We start from the raw sequence: 24563 nt of genomic DNA, 5'->3' as shown, positions 1-24563 counted from the left end.
TGCACCCTGCACTCTTGGGAAGCCTGATATGGCAGCGAAGTCAATGAATCTCGCAGCCTGGCTATCTTTGTCCAGAGCAACCTTTCACATACTGATGTGCCTTCCTGTAAAGGGCATCTGTGACCTCTTTTATACATCTATGTGGTGCGGACTGAGAGATGCCGCAAAGATTCCCTGTTGATCCCTGGAAAGACCCACAGGCAAAGAAATTGAGCGTGGTGGTCACCTTTAAAGTCACCGGCAGGGATAGCCTCCACCTCCACACGGCATCAAGTTTTCACAAAGGATGTGGCATATGTGATCTACCAGAGATCTGGACAACTGTAGATGTGCCCGGCACTGTCTCTCACTCATTTGTAAATAGGAGAGCCATCTTCAGTATACTGGCGAATCACCTCGATTGTCTGAGTCTCTCCTCTTAACCCTCTTATTCTTGCTCTGGTTCCCCTTAACCCTGGACATCAGGCAGGGCCTCCTGGGGGAGCTGCACTCTGCATCACCTCTCCCTCCTTTGCCTCCTTCATTGCATTAGAGCCCTCAGAAAGGCAGCATTGAGCCTTGGATCCATTTCTTCTTTGACCTTGTCTCTGAAATGCAACATTGCAGACATTAATGAGGAATGGCTCTACATATTGAAGCTCACAGTCTGCAAGCTCTAAGTTCTGTAATGGACTACACTGATTTCAGCCCTACTTGCACTGTTGCTGATGCTGCCTTGTCTCTGAGGTGCTATCATCCACAGCGAGGTCACCAAGATGCCAACCCAGGTATGTGAGTTCTCAATCTCTGGTTGATGAGAAGGTTTGAATTACAAGAGCTCCCTAACCTGGCTCAGTGCGCCAGTCTACGATCTGGCATTCCAATTAACAACACATTGCTTCTGATTAATGACTGGATGCCCTTTGGCCCAGTAGGAATGTAAATTCTGAAGAGTACATGACGGGCATTCCGTTAATGGAATGCATATATGCTGCATCTATGCCTCCTTCCTGAGTGCCTGCATTCCAAATCATACATTCAGATGTCTTAATGCTGATATGCAGCAATTTTGATGTGAAGTCATTGAGTTAGGAGTATCCTTCTTTTAGCACTGAAAAATGCTTTGGTTTCCAATGGGTTTCTGTGTGATGAGGAATTCTTGCTTTCTGTGGGATAAGACTCCAGGTCACTTGCAGCGCCAGCAAGGTAGAGGGCACCTCCAGCAAGGACCCCTTAGTGCTGCAGTCTGCTCCACCCTCAGACCCCTCCCATTCAGAATCGCTTCCACTTTCGAATTAAAACTGCACAATCAATCCAGAACAGCAAGATGGTGGTTCTGTACCACTATTTCACAACGAGCTTTGATACTCTTTCTCTGACTGTGCATGTGTCCGATATTTACTTGGAGCCTCACAATGTGAAAATAGAGCTCCCTCCTGTTATTCTACAGCCTTCCCCAAAAGTACTGGTTCCCACACTGATTGTGGAGGACATTCCTACAATCCCACCTGAGTCCATCGCTACTGAAGTGCCCATGACCCATGTGGACCTCTACTCTTCTTATCTGGAGGCTGTGTGCAGGATCACCTACCCAGGTTCACCCGCCCCCAGCCCCCACCACCCTCCTCCGCCTTTATTATGTGTTTCCCAAATACAGGTGCAAATGCTTATCATTACAATTACCATACCATCTACAGCCCAGTACAAGGCCATGGACAGTGACTGTGAGACTGCCCTGCATACCAATCTGTGCATTATTCATACTGAGCACACAGTCCTTGCCCCTCCCTGGAGCTCCCAGTGATTACTCCTGCAGCATGCCCCTGCACCCCATGGCTGTCTCCACTGTCTGACTGTTGACTGTGAGGTTCACAAAGCCCCAGGGTTGTCTCTGCTCTCTGACTGCCTTCCACAAAGCTCCAGGGGTGCCTATACTCGCTGACTCCTGGCTGAAAGCCCCAGACCATGGACTTTGACTTTCACTTCATTGCTCATTGCCCTGATGACTGAAGATTGCAGTCTCCTTTCCCAAACCCCCTCCCCCCACCCCTTATGAATCTGCGAGCGACCCTTTCCTCTTGTGGCATCCCCTGCCAATCTTATTCGGGAGTCTGCATTCATCCCCTCCCATTGATACATGTGGTCACCCTTTCACCCCCTTGTTTGTTAGCATTTTTACTTATCCTTGTCAGGCTCCAGGTTCCCACCCCTCGGACTGCACTCTGCCTCCCATTGTTCTCCCTCCTCCTCTACTACCTTGCAAGGCCTTCCTGCCGCTCTGCATTCCATCATGCCCCCTTCCCATGAATCCCTTGCCTGGCCTTCTTTTCCCATTGCCCCCCCCCCCCCCGCCCCCCCACCCCCCACCCACCGTGTATTTACCCTTCCCTACCATGGCCCTCCCTACCCGAACCCCTTCCCCAGTCAATATGCTGGTTTCTGACTGCTCAGCCCTGTCTGAGTACCACTGCACAGTGCTGTCCTTCTGGACAATGGTGGCACCCAGCGGGAACAGACCAACCCAAGCTTTCCACCTGGTCACAACACTGGTCCGTGTCTGAAAGTCGAACCCTGCCTGAGTACCGCTGCACAGTGGTATCCTTGTGACCATGGAGGCAAGCACCGGGAGGAAAGCAACCCTGAAGCCCCAGCAGTGTGGCATCCCACTGGCCTCGCAACGAGACTGGCGCAGATAGGTAGGCTACTTGTTTTGCACACACCTCAAAGTCCCGAGCGCAACGTGTGTATGCCACCTTTTTTCAATCGAGATTCAGACCAACAGAGTGACGCAGGATTGGAAGGCGGCACCTGATTCCGGCAAGAAGCTAATTTAATGAGCATGCATGAGATGTTAATGAATGCAAATGTTATTCATGCCACTAGTCAGCGGGATACCCGCCATTGGGGGAATTGCAAACTATTTTTACGCAAGCAGGTTTCCGACTTTTGCCTGCCATTGAATTCTCTGTTCCCGCCCCCCAAGAAACCCGCCACAAGTGAGATGGGAGAGTTCCACACTCTGTTCTTTTAGCCCACCAGCAGCACATTATTGCTGCAGGGTGGGCTTTAAGTCGCTCAGCTGGTGACCGACTTTTGCAATAGGGGAGGGGGTTTCAAGCAATACAACCCCATCCCCATCCCCTCATAAGATTCAGCTCCTTATTCCTAAGCTATTTTTATTTTACCCACAGAATTTCCTCTTCTGCTGGAGTCCTCTAATCAACTCAGCTTAGTCGCTTCCCTTGAAGGTAATCATGCAATATTCACTCATCATTCTCAAATTAATCATAATTTCTGAAACATCTTTTCAGGGGGTGTTCTGAAAAACATAATGGCTGCAAAAGGCTCATACAGGCCAGAAATGAGAAAGGAGCTCAACTAGCCCATGGCTAGGAAAGTGGCAGTCAGCACCAATATCAGCAGCACTGAAATGTAAGGAAGCCATTTAAAAAAAAAACAAGCCAGCAAATTTGCAACTACAGCAGCTTCTTATCTTGATGTATTACGGTCTGTTACACTGATGACTAGGCAAAGTGATTAGAGAGGTGGGAGAAGATGGTGGCATAGTAGTAATGTCACTGGGCTAGTAATGCAGGGGCCCAGGCTAATGCTTTGGTGGGTTCAAATCCTACCATGGAAGCTGGTGAGGTTTGAATTGAATTAATAAATTTGGAATATAAAGCTAGTCTCAGTAATGGTGACCATGAAACTACCATCAATTGACATAAAACGCATCTACCGTCCATACCCGGTCTTGTCATCACTCCAGACCCACAGCAATGTGGTTGGCTCTTAACTACCCTATGCAATGTTCAGTCCAAGAGCAATTAGGGATGGGCAACAAATGTTGACTTTGTCAGCGACACCCACGTCCCATGAAAGAATAAAAGAATTTGCAGTCTATATAATCACAAGTAAAACTTCCAAAAGGAGAAAACTTCATAAAAATTTCACCCTGGCCATTATACTTAATTAAGCAAAGCATCTACAAAAGAGAATTTGAATATAACAACATACAACTCATGAGTCCAAATTTTACTAAGTTTCTTTTTAAATGTTCATAATTCACATGAGAAATTTAAAACTGTAGAACCCTATATTCTTTTTAATTTCTCATGTGAAGCAGAAGCTTTAAAACAAATCATAAAATCATGGGGTTCACATTTGCAAGTGTGAACAATGCTAAACATAGTACATTCCACTAAGGATACATGTAAGTACACAATCATGCAGGAGTGAAAAAAAAAATCATTCGGTCCATTCATCCAGCCAACTATTGTTTTCTATAGTCTATTTATTCACCTATGTTTACATCCATCCCTCCAACCTTCAATTCCGTACTTAACTATTTTTCCAATCCCCTCCTTAATAATGAAGAAACTCTGTTCCACACATTGACTACTCACCTCGGTAGGGGAGGAAAGAATTCCCATCAAACACAACACTTTTTACATTATACTCGAGTTTTCTCATCTGCGTTAACAGCTTAAATTTGAAATGTCTCCAATATTCTCCACACCCCTTTATACAGCACAGTTCAACACACCACGATCATCACTCAAAACACTCTCCTATGCTATATATTCATTCACTTTTGAACAAATAAACTACGCAAACATCTTCTTGTGTATAGCGTGCTTCTCCCCTAATCACAGATCCACTGACTGATGTGAGTTGATTTTATAAAGTGATGATCCTGACTGACATTAGGGAAGCAATGCTGGATGTGATCTTTTCTTAAAAGCTTCAGGACATGGCACCCTAGACCCATTTGAACTGCTGGAATTGGTTCAGGAGGCACGTCCGGGCCTGCATGGAGCACACAGCATGGTTAAGTTTCGTATTACAAGGCACCAAATCTCAGCACAAAGGTAAATAATATTGGCAAACACTTCATTGAGGAACTTAATCGTTTGTGATCCTAGCCAGTTAGACACATTTGCAAACGCAAGTAAAATGGATCTTCAGCCTCCCAAGATTTGTCCTTAAGTTTAGCTTGAATTCTGGAACCAAAGCATATTCAAATTGGGTATTGGAAATTTGTGCTGTGATAAGAATTATTCTCAGAACAGACGCTAAGTTTTTTCTAAGGGGTTTGGGTGTGCGTAATATTAAGGCTTAACTCCTTAACTACCTTAGCAATAATTTTTTCTTATTATTTATTTATGGGATGTGGGCATTGCTGGCTAGGCCAGCATTTATTGCCCATCCATAATTGCCCTTGAGAAGATGGTGGTGTGCTACTGTCTTGAATTGCTGTAGTCCATGTGGTGTAGGTACACCCACAGTGCTGTTAGGGAGGGAGTTCCAGGATTTTGATCCAGCGACAGTGAAGTAACGGTGGTATATTTCCAAATCAGGATGGCGAGTGGCTTGGAGGGGAATTATTTCCCCATGCTAGAGGCAAAGCCTCCCAACAGGCCGGTTTTCGCACAGGCTGCAACTACTCCAAGCTGGTCCTGACACTGACCTCACATATTCAAGCCGGTTTCCAGAAAAGCCTGAATACAAGAACTATCCTGTGCCTATGCCATAGTGTGGCCCACAGGCATGCTACTGAAACTCTCCAAAATCATCTGCTGTGTCAAAACGCTACAACTAATCAACTCCATGGGCAGAATTTTTCGCTCGACGTATGGCCAACATGTACGAGCATAAAATAGCACGCAATGACGTCAGGCGAGCATCCCAATGTCATTGTGCACTCGCGCAATATTTCCATTGGCAGACACGCACTAAACTTGGAAGCCGTGCCCACCAACAATTAAGAAGGCTATTAAGCCTATTAAAGGTGCAAATAACTGGGATTTTTCGCTGCCCATCCAACGTTATGGCTGGCGGGCGGGCAAATCGGCCAGGCGGCCTTTGCATTTCTCAGGAGGCTTCCATCATTAAATTTTTTTTTTAAATCTATGCACAGAATTTTTATAATGTCTATGCTCAGGTGACTGCTTGTGTTGCTTGGACATTTTTTTTACTGAATTTAAAAATCTTTATTTGATACTTTTGCAGTCTTCAGCTCCATGAGGCAGCTCTCTGCCTTCAGGGAGCTTTCTGTGAGAACTTCCCCGCGCCCGTGCTAACTTCAGCGCTTGCCCTCCGCCCACCCCCAACCCAGGCAGCACTGATCATATCAGTGCACCCTTCACGCTGGCTGGCCATTAATTGGCCCGCCAGTGTAAATCACGGTCAGGGGCTGATTTGTGGGCGGCGGGCCGTTTCCTGGCTATTCCTTGGCCCGCCAACCCCGCCCAGCCACTGAACTCAAAATTCTGGCCCATGATCAGCAACTGACAGTTCCACGTGCACCTTGGAAATGAGATCAGCCATCCACGCATGAGCAATAATGGGCTCCCACAGGGATCAGTCCTCGCACCAATTCTCTTCAGTATATATACCAATAACCTCCCTCTCACAAAGTCACGGCTTTTTACACATATTGACGACTTGGCCCCGGCTTTCCAGGCTAAAGAACTTCAGGACATTGAGCAAACATTCACTGAAGATCTATGTTCTCTGGAAGCCTACTTCAGAAAATGGAAACTTTGACAAACACTGCCAAGACTGTGGTTTCAGCCTACCACCTGGACAACTCGAAGGCCAGGGAGGAACATCAGTCCAGCTCTGTGACCTACCACTCATCCACGATCCAACACCAAAACACCTTGGCAGCACTCTTGACCGTACATTGGCCTAGCGGCAACACCTGCAGAACACTGGAGCTAAGGCCAAGGTGACAGTGAATACGAACATACAAATTAGGAACAGGAGTAGGCCACTCTGCCCTTACAGCCTGCTCTACCATTCAATGAGATCAAGGCTGATCTGATTACAACCTCAATTTCACATTTCCGCCTACCCCTGATAACCTTTCACCCCCCTTGCTTATCAATAATCTACCTACCTCCACCTTAAAAATATTCAAAGACTCTGCTTCCACTGCCTTTTGAGGAAGAGAGTTCCAAAGGCTCACAGCCCTTAGAAAAAAAATTCTCCTCATCTCTGCCCTAAGTGGGCGACCCATCTCATACGGAAACTGGTAGTTATTACCTTGGGCAGCAGAGCCAACACAGAATGCACTGCTTCACTCGCCCTGTTTACCTAACAGCAGAGTACTGCTGTTCAACCTGGCTCTGGAGCTGCCACACAAACGTGGTAGATATCCACAACACAGCTTGAGTGGCTTCCTGTGCTAACACATATTGAACATCCTGGTGTCCGCAAGGAAAACGTCCATCCCGAAGAACACCACGGACTGACAGCTAACACTGCACTCCCATTTGACACATGACCTCGAAAAAAACCCTTACGCCTGCCTGAAATTCCCATAGTCCCTACTGGAACACACTCCATACCCTACAAACTGACGACAGCCCCACCTCTCAATGGCACTCCGCCTGGATGACTGCATGCATCACCAATTGCAACCTGGTAACTGACCCAAGTGGTGAAGCCCCAGGTTTCAACCTTCCACGGAAATCCGGACAACCATCAACTACTTGAGGACGGGTCAGGGAAGATGTGGCCACTTGCTCCACAAGTGAAAAATGAGGAACAGCTCAAACTGTGAATATGGCCGTCCAAGTCAGACCATTGCTGATGTACTGAACTTCAGCTGAGAGATCCATTCCTGGTGGCATCACAACCATTCACACTGAACCCGTTGAATGGATTGTTAACCTCGATGTCGAACTATAACTGCTTTCCCATTCTTTCCACATTCTTCTCTAGAAGTGCACATTGTGTTCGGTTTTAAGTTCCTGTCCATGATTGTTCCACACAAGGCAAGTTTCCCAACTTGACCTGACTGGAGGGATAGGTGCAATGGTTTTGAGAAGAATCAATCACAGTCTCCTGCACTCCAGTGCACAAAAAAACCAGAGGCTAACATTCTAGTGCAGTACTGAGGGAGTGCCACACTGTCAGAGATGCTGTCTTTCAGATGAGACATTACATCAAGGCCCAATCTGCCTGTTTGTGTGAATGTAAAAGATCCCATGGCAGTATATTTTGAAGCAGAACAGGGGAATTATCCCAATGTATTCTGGTCCATATTTATCCCTCACTTAACATTACAAAAAACATATCTGGTCATTGTCACATTGCTGTTCATGGGATATAATTTACCTGCTGCGTTTCCCACATTACACTTCAAAACATCCAAATTCACATTGATTACACTTCAAAAGTATTTTGTTGGCCGTAAAGCACTTTGAGATGTCCGGTAGTCATGAAAAGCACTATATGAATGCAAGTCTTTCTTTCTCACTGGTTGGTTGCAGAACTGTCCTGGTAGAAGGTCTGAAAATTTTCCATATCTCTTGCCTTCTCAGTCAGAAAAGACTGAGATGTGAGAAAAAGATCCTGAAACTGGATAGGAATAACTTACCTCTTAATTAAACTGGCCAAGTTAGTAAGTCACTAAGCGGGGAGTTTCCAGGCTCAATCCTCAGGATATGCTGAGTTAGCTGATTTCAGTCAGTCTGGCAGTGGAAATACAATTATAATGAGGAAATAAATTATTTTGTTTTTATTCATTTATGGGATGTGGGCTTCACTGGCTGAGCCAGCATTTATTGTCCATCTCTAGTTGCCCATGAGAAGGTGGTGGTGAGCTACCTTCTCGAACCGCTGCAGTCCACGTGGAGCAGGTACATCCACAGTGCTGTTAGGAAGGGAGTTCCAGGGTTTTGTCATAGCGAGGGTTCAAAAGCTAAAGACAGACTGACAGCATCTCCAGCGCATGTATAAGACGCGTAGATTATCAGCTGTCTTTAAATAAATGGTTCTTGCAACTCATTTTTGCTATGCCTGTGTTTTGATATCCATTGTAACTATGTTGATGCTTTTTTTGACGATAAAGCATTTGAGAAACTAGGTCAAAGTTCGATGCTTCCTTTACCACTTTCTCAAACACTGCTAAAGCACATATCCACATATCATCTGTTCACACATGAAATATATTTCCTTTGAGGTTGGAAAATAGCCTGAATCATGTAATAAAGATAACATTTTCACTCACAAGAAGTGAATTTTGTACCATGATTCATGTTAATTAGGGACAAAGATAAACCATTTTAATATGCAAGGTTATTTGAGAAATTCCCTGCCCCTTCTACATAACCTTTATGTTTCTCTTTTTCAAATACTTATCCAGTTCCCTTTTAAATTATGTTACAGTGTCTACTACAAAAGTTACTCAGGGTAAAACATTCCACCTTCAAATCCACCCAATTGTATAGGGGTCAAATTGCACTAACAGCAGAGAAACTACCCAAAACAATTCAAAAGCCCAAGGAGGACTTTATACAGATCAATTAATGCTAAGAAGTAGAGCTCTCGGTATTCTATTTGGAGAGCTAACTGAGGAAAACTCCCAGATGTTATATCAATGCTGCCGTAATTTATGACAGAAACACACTGTGGCTGTCGCCTCTATATAATTTCCATTCAAATCTACATTCAAATTCACACTGAAGTAAAGGTCAAATAAAGGCATTTCCTTCCCTTTATGTATGATACTCACTTCTCTGGAAATAATATACTTTACTCAAATAATTACGGCACTTTTTGGGAAATTTTTCCTTCAAATCTTAAATTGATCTATTTGAAAGTCAGGGGTGTGATGGAAAACTCCCCACTTGCCTGTATGAGTGCAGCCCCCACAACACTCAAGAAGCTTGACACCATCGTGGACAAAGCAGCTGCTTAATTGGCACCACATCCACAAACATTCACTCCCTCCACCCCTGAAGCACAGTAGCAGCAGTAAATGCCATCTACAAGATGCACTGCAGGGATTCACCAAGGCTCCTTCAACAGCACCTTCCAAACCCACGACTGCTACCACCTAGAAGGACAAGGGCGGCAGATAGATGGGAACACCACCACCTGGAAGTTCCCCTCCAAGTCACTCACCAACCTCACCTGGAAATATATCGCCATTCCTTCACTGTCGCTGGGTGAAAATCCTGGAACTCCCTTCCTAAGAGCACTGTGGGTGCACCTACACCACAGCGATTCAAGAAGGCAGCTCACCGCCACCTTCTCAAGGGCAACTAGGGATGGGCAATAAATGCTGGCCCAGCCAGCGAAGCCCACATTCTTTGAATGAATAAAAAAAAAGTTTAAAGCAAAATAAACTAGGTCACCTCTCAGTGCTCCCCCTCATACTTTAATACATTGAATCAGAGTGGAACACACAGGTAGGGGACAAAGAGCTATTCACTGAAGGAAGGAAAATTTGCATTTAAAATGAACTGCTAAAAGTATGCATTTATACTCTAATTATTTAGGAGTCTAGCGATAATGTATTTTACAAATTAGTTTAATCATTTTTGCATTCTCCAACCCTCTGTGCAAATTCCATAAGCACGCATGAAGCATAATATGGGCAGTATTATGAAATTAGGAAGTTGCGCTGTGAAAGAATTTATGAATCACAGCCCATCCCAATGATTTCAGTTGAACTGAGCTATGTATTTTAGATTTCTACATACCTACCGCAACAGACAATGTTGTCCTTCTAATCTTGTTAACCAACTATCAATTATCAGAAGTCTTACCTTTTGAAGCTCATCCAGCCCATATTCCACTGCTGATGTAAGTACATCCAGAGCCTGAAGAAAAGGAAAAAGTTTACAGAAGGTTGAAGCAAACAAATTAACAGAAATCATGATCATGGATTAGTATTGACCTATTTAATTCAATGGATGCTTCAATCTAGAAGCAAGAATGATGTGTTCATATGTCAGTGGTAATCATTTTCAACAAGTTGCTGCCAGTCTCCATGTAGTCTCCACTGTAAATAATGAAGTAGCAAAACAGATTCCCTTGAAGGATACTCACTCCACATCATTGACAAGAATGGCATCAGCTGTGTGGTTACAGACCAGTCATGGTCTTTTTTTTATTTTTTTTAGTCTCTCTGCTAAAGGGTAGAAAATATTCAACTGGGACTGAAAAAAATGCCTTCTAAAAATATTTAATGGATTTTTTTATGTTATTACAAAAGCAGAAGGGAAAAATGCAAGCTTCTCCTAATATTAAAAGGCAAGTCATTGCACCAGATTATCTCTTTACAATTGCTTAAGAAAAGGGTCTGGAAGTTATTGACTTCCAAACCATTCAGCTGAGGACCTATATAGAGCACAGGGGTGGGGAACCTAAAGAAGAAGAAAATATTTAAAACAAATGAAAGAATTTATTAAAATGTTTTAGGGCTTCTCACAATACAAAATGTGGGTCTTGATTGGATTGGTCTAATGTGGCTCCATTTATGATCACTCCAAAAGTTTAATATCATTATATATCCATGACCTCATGCAAATTGGATTGCTGATTTCGCACAGATATTTATTCGAGTGCAGGAGTCTAATGTTCACCTATTACATTTGTTGCCTTCATCTTCTATCTCTGTGTTGACTTTCTATATCAAGTTTAGAGCATTGATAACTCCATTCATGTTTTTGTATATCAGACTCACTAATGCTCTTTTTCTTGTTATAATTATTTCTTGAAATCTTAGCAAGTATAAGAACATGTATTTCTAGCTCCCCAGGTAACTCAGTTGGTAAAGTCAGCATGTAGTTGAACCATAGAAATCAGAAGGTCTCGGATTCAATTCCTGATCCGTGCAAAGTCAACCAATAGAACAATTAGCCTAGGGAAGGCAATAAAGTACCACACCTAAATGCTATTCGTTAACCCACATGCCTCTCCCTGCTTTAAATTCCACTGGAACAAATATTGGGTATGGATGGTTTTGGGGCTTAACTGTGCTTAACAGTCAAACAGCCTCAATGTTTAAACATATATATGAAGAATGGCCAAAGGTTCCGGAGGATTGCAGTGCTCATGAAATCATACCCCAGCATGAATCAGCATCTTCGGATAAGGGGAAAAAAATAAACAAAATAAATCCCAATTATGGATACAAATCACACCTAAGAAAACTCTGTATATCTGATTATTTTAGCTTTGGGACGTAGCATATTAAGTCTCCTCCTTTATACTGTAAATGCCTAGGGATCTCAGATTTCTCAGCCTATGTCCTGTTCAATGCTTTGCATGAGAAGACACTTTGATCTCAAATTCAACTGAGAAACGTCTGGCAAGAAATAATATTATGGCTAACAGAATGCTTCTTCAGCGGAGCAAAAAAAAACAAGTTTTGGGGCTAGAATCTCTGATTTGGAAGGACATTTCTCAATTTAGCAAAATTAAGCTTTAGGCTCTGCTTTAGAACAGGTTTTGATTCCTACAGGCATCCAGTGGCAGATGAGAGACAAATCAAGTTTTCTCACATTCTAGTTCACTCATCCCAAACAATAAGAATATTTTATTTTTCAATTGATTGAATGGTGATTCAAATTCTATCAGAGTACAAGGACTACTGAATAAGCAGAGCTGAAGATTTTGGGTAGTACGTGGCAAACCAAATGACCTGAGTTAACGATTTCACTGTTTCATGTAGCTCCCAGAGTGACCTGAGCTGAAGGTTCCAATGTCGCATAAAGTGAAGAAAACTAATGATTCTATTGAAATAAGCTCTTCAGCACGGATTACAAAGACTGAAAACTCAACTCCTCTTGGAGTTGTGGGCAGGTTGAAAGCAGTCCACTTCTCTCAGTCAATGGAGAGAATATTTAAATATTATTAATGGAAATATTTTTGCCATTGGTGATCCTTTACTTTGACATGAATATTTAATTTTCAGTCATAAACAAAGTACTTGGAATTAAATCACAGCATTAGTAGCCACTGGAAAGTAGCCACTAACATCATTTTGACCCAAACAGACGTGACGACTTCCAAAAGCATGAAAACTTTACTCCATCCACCAGCACTGTCTACAATGTTCTACACATCTATAAAATGCAAAGGAAATTTTATATCTGTGTACATTTCCTTTCAACTTTTTCCATTATAAATTCCTATGTCCACATCTATAATGGAAACTGTAAACTTGTCTATGCAGCTGTGATTCTGCCCTCCCAGGAGTGCTGATGCTGTAGTGTCTCAGTTTTGTGTTCCTCAGCTCTTCAACTCTTTTTTATTCTTCCACAGGATGTGGGTGTCATTGCTGAGGCCAGCGTTTATTGCCCATCGCTAACTGGCCTTGAGAAGGTGGTGGTGAGTCGCCTTCTTGAACCACTGCAGTCCACATGGTATGGAAGCACCCACAGTGCTGTTAGGAAGGGAGTTTCAGGATTTTGACCAGCGACAGTAAAGGAAGGGCAATATAGTTTCAAGACAGGGCAGTGTGTGGCTTGGAGGGGAACTTGCAGGTACTGTGTTCCCTTACATCAGATTGCAGAAAAACCTCCTCAGTTCCAACCCATTCTACTTCAATGCTTCCCAAATTTCAGTCGGTTGATGTTGAACTATCTACTTGACATATGAAATAAATCTTACGTCTGCACAAACCTCTTGTCAAGAGGAGGGTGTATTTACAGCATAACAAGTTTACATAGGAAGATTTTATTACAGATGTGAACAGGAATTTATAAGGGAAATATAAAAATAAGGACAGGTGGTTTATCTTTATAATAAAGCCTGAATTATCCCCCACTCTCAACTCCAAACCCACTTCCCCAGCAGATTACACTTGATCTTCCCTCTCCACGTGCAACATTATGGGTGATTGATGAGTATTGAAGAGAGTCTGTGTGCACTTGTAGCATATTTTTAGCTTGAAACCAAGAATACCAAAACTAAAAGCTAAAAATTGTGATGTGTTTCTATGGTGGTTGGATTTTACTGGGGATAATTGGGAAAATGTTAGGGCAACTGGATGCTCTCCCTTAATCATGAATACATAACACAGGCCAAAAGGTTCCACCGTTGCAAACAACTGCCAAAAACAGAACCGTTTTCAGCAGCTGTTTTTGATTGGTCTACAGCACAAAACTAACCAGAGCAAAAGATATTTAATGGGCTGACTTTAACTTGCCGAAGTCGGCATTAACAGAACGATAACGGCCTCACATTGGGGTCAATAGGCTTACCATCCTGTTAATACCAACATTCCCATTGCCACCATAACAGAGGCCTACTGCTAGAACGCCAAGCCATCTATTTGTTTGAGGCAATAAGCCCCTCTAAATATGGAAATCAGGGTCCCAAAACAAGCATAGAGCTTTGACTGCCATTTAAAGACAGACCAGAGCAAACTCGATGCACACTACGACCTGTTTTACTGGTGGTACAGCAAGGAGGCCCCAAAAGGGTAACTTTTAAATTATTCTCTTGAAGCCAGGGGTTAGGGCCCCTTAAAGATAATCTGGGCCGTTCCCACTCGAGCTCCCTCTGTTCTCCCCAAACTCCCCACTGCGCTCAAGGCCACCTCTTGCCCCTCCCCCCTCCAAAACTGTGACTGCCCTCCTCCACTAAGATTTAGTTTGCAATCTAGCCCAAAATTAATTAACTGCATCCATTGCCCATCTGATATCTGCAGCGCATTGATTCTAACGTAATGAGGCCTGGGCTATGCTATGCAAGGCGGAGATGGCTGGTTCATTCAGCCAGTCAACTGCCCAAGTTAAAACCTATCCATCTAGCTTAAAAAGTCATGTACTCACTATTTTGCTGCTCAGCATCACGCAGTTTGTGTAGAGAAACTCAACCACAGCCAGAAAGACGTCTGGCTGCACATCTGAGAGAACAAATGGAATTTCGGCTTCTTTTGCATCGCATGACAAATGTTGCTTGGCGAACATGGCATTAAATGCCTCACAGCGATAAGCTAAGATGCAGCGGTGGGCATATACCACTTTCCTCTCCTCTCCAACAATGAATTTTACATCACTGGTTAAGAAAAAGCACACACACAATAAAACAAGTTATTCACAACACAAAAATTAAAACTTTTTAAATGGTTACCCTGCACAACAAATAGAAAATCCATATAATTGGGATAATATCATGACTGCCTCTTTAAAAGTATCAATCGCTACACAGATGGAGTGCCACAAAAGACTGCTAGATCATGGTTACTATGCTTTACATTGCTAAGTTTATGTGCTTGCAATTTCAGCTATTGATACTTATGAGCAGGCTGTGGCATAATGGTAATGTCACTGGACTAATGCTCTGGGAACATGGCTTCAAATCCCAGCTGGTGGAATTTATATTCAATTGATAAATATGGAATTGAAAGCTAGTCTCAGTAACGGTGTTACGACTGGTACCCAGAAGAGGTCTCCCCAATGTTAACTTCCCAAATGGGACCTCAATTTTGTTATGCTCCCAGGAGAAAGAAAGAGCTGGCTCTCCTTCTTTATTCAACACCACCCCGCACCACCCTCCCCCTCAACCGCTGGTTGGTCGCAACAAAGTTAATTTAAAAGGTATCACTTCCCCAACTTGGATACCTTCTCCCAGTCCAAATGTAGTAATGTTTTAGAAGGAGCCAATTTAACCAGGCTTTCTTGAGTCAAAGAAAGAGTAAGTTTATTAGTTACTAAAAACTCCCCAAAAATAATAAAAACACAACACACATACACACAGATCAGAAATGAGAAGCTGAGTCCAAATAAAAGTTATAAAAAAGATATACAAATCAGTCTTTGGCTTGTCTGTGAAGCGTAGAAGGTGAAACATTGCAGCTGTTAAGTTGGGTAATTCCGATACAGCTGACTTTGGCAATTTAGCAGTTGGTTTGGAAACACTTGGTTCTGCAGGTTGGCTGAAGAAGCTGTCCTATTTCCTTTTTGATTGTGGCTTTGCTGACTTGCCTCCAGCAACAGAGAGAGGGAGAGAAACTTTGCCTGCAAGCTGCAGAGGTGCCTAGTTGATCTTCTTCTGCTGTCACTCTCACAACACACCAGCAAACACAGATCAGATCTGCAGCTAGCTTTTTAACCCATTTCCTTGTGCATTCCTGAAAGGGAAAAAGCAAACATGTCTTTCACCTAGAGTCCGTTTTCTTTCAACTCAGACCATTTCCGCATTCTGAGATATAACTCAACAGGAGATGGTTTTGGATGTCTGCTGAGATGTGGCAATCAGTCTCCATTGTCTTCGCAACCACAGGAGATTAAAGTTCAGTCTTTTGCATTTCATCTCTTCCTTTCAAGTGTCTCTGTCTGAAGTAGGCCTTGACACCTTTTTAAGTGCGGCATTCCATGTTCTCTCAGGACTAACCAGTCAAGTATAATCCACACTGGAATTTTCGAGAAAGCAGTTACTTTACATTCTCAGCCATCTTCTGTTCAGTGTCTTTGCTTGTATTTCTTTTTAAAAAAACAAATGTCTTCCTTAAAAAGTTTGATATGCCCATAAGTAATTTGGGGAGGTAATCCACTTTCATGACAATGGTGACCATGAAATTATCATTGATTGTCGTAAAAAGCCATCTGGTTCACTAATATCCTTTAGGGAAGGCAGGATCAGCCACCCTTACTTGGATTATTAGCACTTTTATTGGTCTTAGTGAAATGAGTTTTTTTCGAAGTGGAAAATTATGACTGAATGACTTTTTTTTAAAGAAGCTTTTTTAATACATCCTATTGTCACTATAGGGTGCATTGGCTCTATACAGTGGTAAATTGGCACGCAAGTGTCATAGCTTGGCATGAGGGGCCATGGGAGTGGATAGAGGGGCATAGCTCATCAGGGGTAGGGAAATTTACCAGCTCAGTGTGCTCACCTTGGGAGAAAGTGCCTGCAAAGATGGGATTTTCATTGCAGGGGGGGTGGGTGCAGGCTGCAGTCGGATCAATGGATCCTGGAAAGAGTTCAGAGGCAGCCACAGGGGCTGCCGGGTGCAAGTGGTATGAGGGACCTTGGTGTTGGTGGGTGGAGGGGCATGAGGTGTCATGGATGGGGCATGGGGACTGTGTGGGGGACTGAGGGGTGTGAGTGGTGAGCACTACAGGGCCTTACTGGTTTTATTATAGCTGGGGTGAAGTCCCGCCTCTGCACCCGGGAGCCCCTGTGACTGTCTCTGAACTCTTTCCAGGATCCGCTGGTCCGACTGCAGCCTGCACCCACCCCCCTGTAATGAAAATCCCATCTTCTCCCAAGGTGGGCACACTGAGCTGGTAAATTTCCCTACCCCTGCTACCCGCCTCGAAGATGAAAATCCAGTCCACAGTCTTCAGGAATGGATTTCTTTTCCCTTCCCTAACATAAAGGCACTGAGCTAAATACTGAACTATATTGTCACTTTCGCTGACAGTTAACCAAGAACAACTTCAAAAAGCTAAAATCTTACAATGCACCAGCTGCCTTGCCACGTAGGTCAGCTGTTGCCCTATCTCTCTAGCCAGCTATTGTCATGTGTTGCCTTGGCTCAATTAAAATGTGACATTTCAACATGCATTTCAGCTTCCAACAAGTGTTCCACTCATCCTACAGTTGGCAGTTTTCTTAGTGATGAAGACTGGAATGGAACAAGTAACATTCCCCTTCACAAAGATGCAAGTGACAACATTGGCAGCCTAAAATATCTTTAAACAAGCTTGTGGTCACCTCTCCATATGTCTCCTTCTTTGGCTCAGTGTTAATTTTTGTCTGATTATGGGAAATTGTAACATGCTTTGGGACATTTTTACCACACTAAAGGTGCTACGTAAATGCATGCTGTTGCTCCAAGGGCTCATTTGAAGTGTCTTATTAGGAGTTGTATTGTATCATTGTCAGATATGGAAAAGGTTTGAAGGTGTAGACACATGTGGAATTAATGCCACGTAACTTTTAACTGTAATTCCAGTTAGGGTTGATTCCAAGATTCTTCTGGCAACTGATAATCTGAGGTTGAGCCATATGAAACTGAGATCACTGAAAAGAAAGACAAACTCCTTGCAGAATGTAGCAAGGTATGCCAGCAACATATCAGCTGTCAGGAAGAGAAACCAAAAATGTTGCAACAGTACTTTGCTTATGATGTTGAAGAACTCAACAGACATAATTATTGTGGATTCAGAAGCAAATAAAATTCTGAATCAATTTTGGTCGACATGGTCATTATAAATATCCACTCACACAGTTGCCACAGTCCTGCTTCTTCAATTATCTGCCCAGCTCTGATCACGTTGCCTCTCGCCCCTTACTTACAAGAATCTCCCCAAACCCCACCCTCTTCAATCAGTTTCCATTCCCCTCACCTTTCCCATGTCCACCAAATCACTTTCCTCCTTACTGTAAAGTGCATCCAAATATCTTGTTGCAAAGGTAGAACTTCATGTAAACGCAAGTTGTTGTTGATGATGATGATAGTGTCACACTAAAATGATTAGTAACATCACTGGAAATTTATTGAGAAACAATTTGCAGTTGACTGCCAGGAAGTAATAGGGTCAGAAAATAATTGCCAAATGAGTAAAGATGATTCAGTCATCGAGGCTTTTCCTTCTAGAAGAAGGATACTCCTGTGAAGGACATTCAATAATTTATTCAATTTCATGTTGGCAGCTAATAATCTCAGGTTGTCAAAAAAAAATTCCCCCGCCCCACTCATCCGTCACTGCTAGGAATCAAACTCTATGCTATCATTACGATCTGCACCATTCAATTCCTATTTGATGGATTACACTGATGACTTTTCCATGCTTCCCAGATTGAAACCAGCATATTTGTAGAGTATCTGATCATCTATATTTATACCTATCACTGTGTCCTTCTGCCCCGTCTTAACCAGGAGCAGCTCCAGCTAACTTTTAAGAGGTTATTAATTAACATAAAACTGCTTTTGATCGGAAATTATTTCAGAGATGTACCCATGGAAATTTTAATTTCCAAGTCTCACTTGATGCTTGCCAAATGTTGTGCCTCTGTCATTTAATTCGGGCTATTATTAGACTGTAATATATTTAAAAGATACCATGAGCCAGGAAAGCAGAGTATATCATCTTTCAGTAACGGCCTCCCTAACTGCGAGATGATTCTATTACTATATTTAAACAGGAAAGATTTGGGATAAAAGTGTGAAACTTACAGGGCTGCATCCTAGTTCACATTTTGCAGCATCAGCATGACACACCATCAAAGTTAGCACCCACAGTGAGTTGCCAATCTCTACCATGTCACTTCCTGAAATTGTTATTGAAGGGTCAATTTGTCAGACTTAAACAGAACATTTTTTTAAATTCATTCATGGGTTATAGACATCATTAGCTAGCCCAGCATTTATTGCCCATCCCTAATCGCCCTTGAAAAGGTGATGGTGAGCCGCCTTCTTGAACCGCTGCAGTCCATCTTCTTCTTTCGTATGGCTGGGTTTAGGGCAACAACTACAATTTTACATCAAGGCGGTCAAGCAAGGATACTATGTCAGGAATGGAGGTGTGTAACACTGTAACATGGCCTTTGTATTTATGAGTCAGGCATTGAGTTGTTATGTGTTCCATGGTCTGTTGTGGGTGACCACAGTCGCACACAGGAGAGTTTTTAATTTTCCATTTGTGCATCAGGTATCTGCATCTGCCATAGTTTGTACGGACACAAAAACAAAAATTGCTGGCAAAACTCAGCAGGTCTGACAGCATCTCTGGAGAGAAAGACAAAGTTAACGTTTCAAGTCCATATGACCCTTATATGGACTTAAAACGTTAACTCTGTCTTTCTCTCCAAAAATGCTGTCAGACCTGCTGAGTTTCTCCAGCATTTTTTGTTTTTGTTTCAGATTTCCAGCATCCGCAGTATTTTGCTTTTATCTACGGTTTGTACGGATGATGTTTAGGATGCCCACGAGCTTCAAGTGGTCGAAACAGGGATCTTCTGTGTCAGGTCTTTCACGAGGTGTTGGTGCATGATTTTTTCTGAGGACCATTCATTTTTCCAATCTTCTTCAGGGATTAAATCGCAATGCCTGAGGTTGTGTGCATGGGTCCTAAAGGGCTTACGTGACTTCAAGCAGAGGTGAGGGACTTTGGTGTGTCCTGGTGGATGGATGGGGAGGTGTTTGTTTATCTCGATTCACTGAGCTTCACGGAGGGTCGCTGCATTGTGGCGGATTGGTGGAGGTAGTGGTGGGGGGGGGGGGGGGGCATTATGTGTGCCAGCACAAGGTAGCCGGGATATTGGTGTGGACTCGAGGGTTCCAGTGATGCATCTCATTGCAGTGTTCAGTTGTACATCAACCACACTCGACTAACCAAATGTGGCTACCTCTGGTCCATACCAGTGCACAGTACTCAGCTATGAAGTACATGAGAGCCATCACTGAAGTCCGTAGTACTGGCACAGAGGCTCCCCAAATGGTGTTTGCCAGTTTCTGGGTCAAGTTCACTCTTGACTTCATCTTGGTAGCTACCTTCTTCAGGTGGTCGTGGAAGGATAACGTGAGGTCCAGCTTCATTCCGAGGTAAATCGGGCTGGTGTCATGTTGTACCAGGCTTTCGTAAAAGGTCACATTCAGGATGTGTTTAGCATTCTTCTTATCAAGATGAAATACAGTGACTGCTGTTTTGTAGGGGTTTGGTTTGAGTCTGGAAGTGCTTAGACATGATGTTGAGGTCCCTGTTCAAAGTGGACTCATGTCGTCAAAAGTGGCTGGTTGCATTGCAGGTCAAGGTTGTCCGCATATGCAAATTTGCACGACTTTGTTGGCAGCATGTCGCTCATGTAGACATTGAAAAGCATCGGTGCCAGTACTGATCCTTGTGGCAGTCCGCTGTTGAGGGCTCAGGGTGAGCTGAACTTGTCGCCAAGTTGGACATGTAGTTGTCAATTGCTCAGCATCACCAAAAGCAGGCAGAGTGTTTTGGGGCAGGGGGTGATCCTTGCGAGTTCCAGCGTCAGGCCTTTAATCCAGACCATGTGATGACAGGTCTATGAGGGCTGCACCGGTCTTGAGTTCATATGTGTAGGTACAGCCACAGCGCTGTTAGGGAGTTCCAGGATTTTAGCTCAGTGACAGTGAAAGAAAGGCGATATATTTCCAAGTTTTGGATGGTGTGTGGAGAACTTGCATGTGGTGTTATTCTCATGCATCTGCTGCCCTCGTCCTTATAGGGTTAGGAGCCTTGGTGAGTTGTTGCAGTGCATCTTGTAGATGGTACACTGCTGCCACTGTGCATCAGTGGTGCAGGGAGTGAATGTTGAAGGTGGTGGATGGGGTAACAATCAAGCTGGCTGCTTTGTCCTGGATGGTGCTGAGCTTCTTGAGTGTTGTTGGAGCTGCACTCATCCAAGCAAGTGGACATCGCACTCCCGACTTGTGCCTTGTAGAGGCTAGGCTTTGGGAGTCAGGAGGTGACTTACTCTCTGCAGAATTCCCAGCTTCTGATCTGCTCTTGTAGACACAGTATTTATATGGCTGGTCCAGTTCAGTTTCTGGTCAATGATAACCCCAGGATGACAGCACTCAATTACAAGACAGCATTTCTCTCCATTACAAAACATTTTGGAATACCCTGTGATCACAAAAGTTGGTTTATAAATGTAAATTCTTTCATGCTTCCAGAACTGGAAGATTCCTGGAGGAAAAATGCTTTCAACCACTCGATATGCAGGAAGATTTCAGGAAGAACAAAAAAGACAACGGCCGGGATTTTCCAGCCCCATCACGGGCAGGACTCGCTGCGGGCAAGATGGCGCCCCAGCCAGAAGTCCATTGACTTGCAGCGGGACCGGAAAATCCCAGCAGCGGACGGGCGGGTGCGAAAAATCCCACCCAACATTTTAAGAAAAATAAAGATAATTGTAAGTATTCCTAACTGCATCTATATTAAGAGTTATATGGCATTCATATTTTGCTCGTGACCTATATTTTTGGAAAACCTAAAGGTGTTATAATCTTGTAATATACTGCATGTATTATAGTGTGCACTGTGCCTTATTTTACAATAATCAGCTGTTACCTTAAGTCCTGCAGTGATTACATCACAAGTCATTAATCATTCGATGTGGCTTCATCATTCATCAGTGACTTGGACATGACAGCTACTATCGTATTTTTTTAAAAATTAGGGCATGTGATTTGTCGAGGTAGTAATTCATTATTGCTCCAATCTGTTCAGAGAACTTCCTCTGGGATTTTTTTAATGCAAAACTGCACTACTCAAGCTGCAAGTCATGCTACACACAGCAATTGTAGAAATTAGCAGAATGTGAAAAACACATCACTAACCAATTTATATAAGCTGCATTTCAGAGCATATTTCACATAACATTTAGAGACTGTTGAAGTTTGGGTCTTCTGGTTTATTACATCATCTGAACCTGAACCCCCTTTGGTTTTCATTTTAGACCGTTTCCAGACTCAAAGGTCAAATAGTAGCCGCTGTTGTGGTGTGTGACTGCAAAACATTGGAGTTGAATTTGGGGGTAAAAAAATCCTGGGGGCCACTGAGCAGAAACTGAACTGGACTAGCCATAGAAATACTGTGGCTACAAGAGCAGGTCAGAGGCTAGGAATCCTGCGGCGAGTAACGCACCTCCTAACTTCCCAAAGCTGGTCCACCATCTACAAGGCGCAAGTCAGAAGTGTGATGGAATACACCTGCCTGGATGAATGAAGCTCCAATAACACTCAAGAAGCTTGAAACCATCCAGGACAAAGCAGCCTGCTTGATTGACACCACACCCACAAACATTCACTCCCTCCACCACCAACGCACAGTAGCAGCATTGTGTACCATCTAGAAGCTGCACTACAGGAACTCACCAAGGCTCCTTAGAAAACACCTTCCAAACTCACGGTCAATAGCATCTGGAAGGACAAGGGCGGCAGATGCATGGGAACACCACCACCTGGAATTTCCCGTCTTAGCCAATCACCATGCTGACTTGGAAATATATTGGCATTCCTTCACAATCGCTGGGTCAAAATCCTAGGACTCCCTCCCTAACAGCACTGTGGGTGTACCTACACCACATGGACTGTAGTGGTTCAAGAAGGCAGCTCACCATCACCTTCTCAAGGGCAACTAGGGATGGGCAATAAATGCTGGCCAAGCCAGCGAAGTGCACATCCCGTGAATGAATAAAATAAAGAAGTTTGTTGCAAGAACTAAACTCCAGTGCAGAAAGATCATCTGAATATCAAGGCAGTACCTTGCTTATTCAAAAAGTACATGTTACAAACTTAGAACTAAGAAAGAACCTGCATTTATAGTGTCTTTCACAACCCCAGGCTGTCCCAACACACTTCACAACCAATGAAGTACTTTTGAAGTGTGGTCACTGTTGTGATTTCGGAAAATAGGCTTTTGTTTGAAGATTATCCTTAATATTGAAAACAGTTTAAAATGTGCCTGAAGTTGCATTAAATTATTACAGAAAAAAATTTTCCCCTAACCGATTCTTACTGAGATGCAGCTTTTCATGGTAATTTTTATATAATTTTTTAAAAATCCCCGAGGTTTATCCATAAACTATTATTAACAGGTGTGGAAACTCTGGAGTCAGTGTGAGGCCTACCACCTCCTTCCAATCCCCGAGCTTTCCTGCTTTTTCCGCGGCCACCCTCTCACCTCCACTCCGGGGCGTTGATCATTTTCCTCATGTCGGCGGCGAAGGATCCGAGGTTTCCCCGCAGATAAGCGGGTTGGGAAGGGTCGGCCATGTCCCGGGCCGGGGCTGGGTGGAGGTGGAGGAGGAGGGAGGAGGCTGTAGTCCGGGGTGTCCAGGCAGGGAGAGGGGTGGGTGGGGGGGGGCTAACAGTTAAAGTTAAAGAAAACCAGAGAAGGAAATAAAACGGAGCATGAAGAATGTGAAAGGGAGGGGGAGTGGGGGGGGGGGGGGGTGAGAGTGGGGGGGGAGGGGGGGGGGTGAGAGTGGGGGGGGGAGGGGGGGGTGAGAGTGGGGGGGGGGAGGGGGGGGTGAGAGTGGGGGGGGGAGGGGGGGGTGAGAGTGGGGGGGGGGAGGGGGGGGTGAGAGTGGGGGGGGAGGGGGGGTGAGAGTGGGGGGGGGGAGGGGGGGTGAGAGTGGGGGGGGGAGGGGGGGTGAGAGTGGGGGGGGGAGAGGGGGGTGAGAGTGGGGGGGGGAGGGGGGGTGAGAGTGGGGGGGGGAGGGGGGGGTGAGAGTGGGGGGGGGAGGGGGGGTGAGAGTGGGGGGGGGAGGGGGGGTGAGAGTGGGGGGGGAGGGGGGGGTGAGAGTGGGGGGGGAGGGGGGGGTGAGAGTGGGGGGGGAGGGGGGGTGAGAGTGGGGGGGGAGGGGGGGTGAGAGTGGGGGGGGAGGGGGGGTGAGAGTGGGGGGGGGAGGGGGGGTGAGAGTGGGGGGGGAGGGGGGTGAGAGTGGGGGGGGAGGGGGGTGAGAGTGGGGGTGAGAGTGGGGGGGGTGAGAGTGGGGTGGAGGGGGGGTGAGAGTGGGAGGGGGGAGGGGGGGTGAGAGTGGGGGGGGAGAGTGGGAGGGGGGAGGGGGGATGAGAGTGGGGGGTGAGAGTGGGGGGGGAGGGGGGGTGAGAGTGGGGGGGGAGGGGGTGGGGGGGGTGAGAGTGGGGGGGGGGGAGGGGGGGGTGAGAGTGGGGGGGGGTGAGAGTGGGGGGGGAGGGGGGGGTGAGAGTGGGGGGGGTGAGAGTGGGGGGGGGAGGGGGGGGGTGAGAGTGGGGGGGGAGGGGGGGGTGAGTGGGGGGGGAGGGGGGGTGAGAGTGGGGGGTGTGAGGGGGGGGAGAGGGGGGGGTGAGTGGGGGGGGGGTG

General features: G+C 44.8%; 1 protein-coding gene across 5 annotated transcripts in view; it reads right to left on the bottom strand.

Annotated features, from left to right (window-relative positions):
• The window catches only part of LOC144692302 (BTB/POZ domain-containing protein 19-like), a 179092-nt gene extending 155491 nt beyond the window's left edge, over positions 1 to 23601 (bottom strand). For all 5 annotated transcript variants that reach the window (XR_013579303.1, XR_013579304.1, XR_013579305.1 and 2 more), the window contains exons 1-3: positions 23400 to 23601; positions 14562 to 14787; positions 10545 to 10598 (exon numbers count right to left, since the gene is read on the bottom strand). Coding sequence is in view for 2 of the 5 variants with exons in the window: in XM_078560947.1 (XP_078417073.1) it covers positions 10545 to 10598; positions 14562 to 14787; positions 23400 to 23491 (372 nt within the window). In the remaining 3 variants the exon portion in view is untranslated. The remainder of the gene's footprint in view (positions 1 to 10544; positions 10599 to 14561; positions 14788 to 23399) is intronic.
• Between the last annotated feature and the right edge of the window lie 962 nt (positions 23602 to 24563).

The sequence above is a fragment of the Cetorhinus maximus genome, chromosome 17 (genome assembly GCF_964194155.1).
Source record: "Cetorhinus maximus chromosome 17, sCetMax3.hap1.1, whole genome shotgun sequence".
Lineage (NCBI taxonomy): Eukaryota > Metazoa > Chordata > Chondrichthyes > Lamniformes > Cetorhinidae > Cetorhinus > Cetorhinus maximus.
This window is presented reverse-complemented; position numbering and strand designations above follow the sequence as displayed.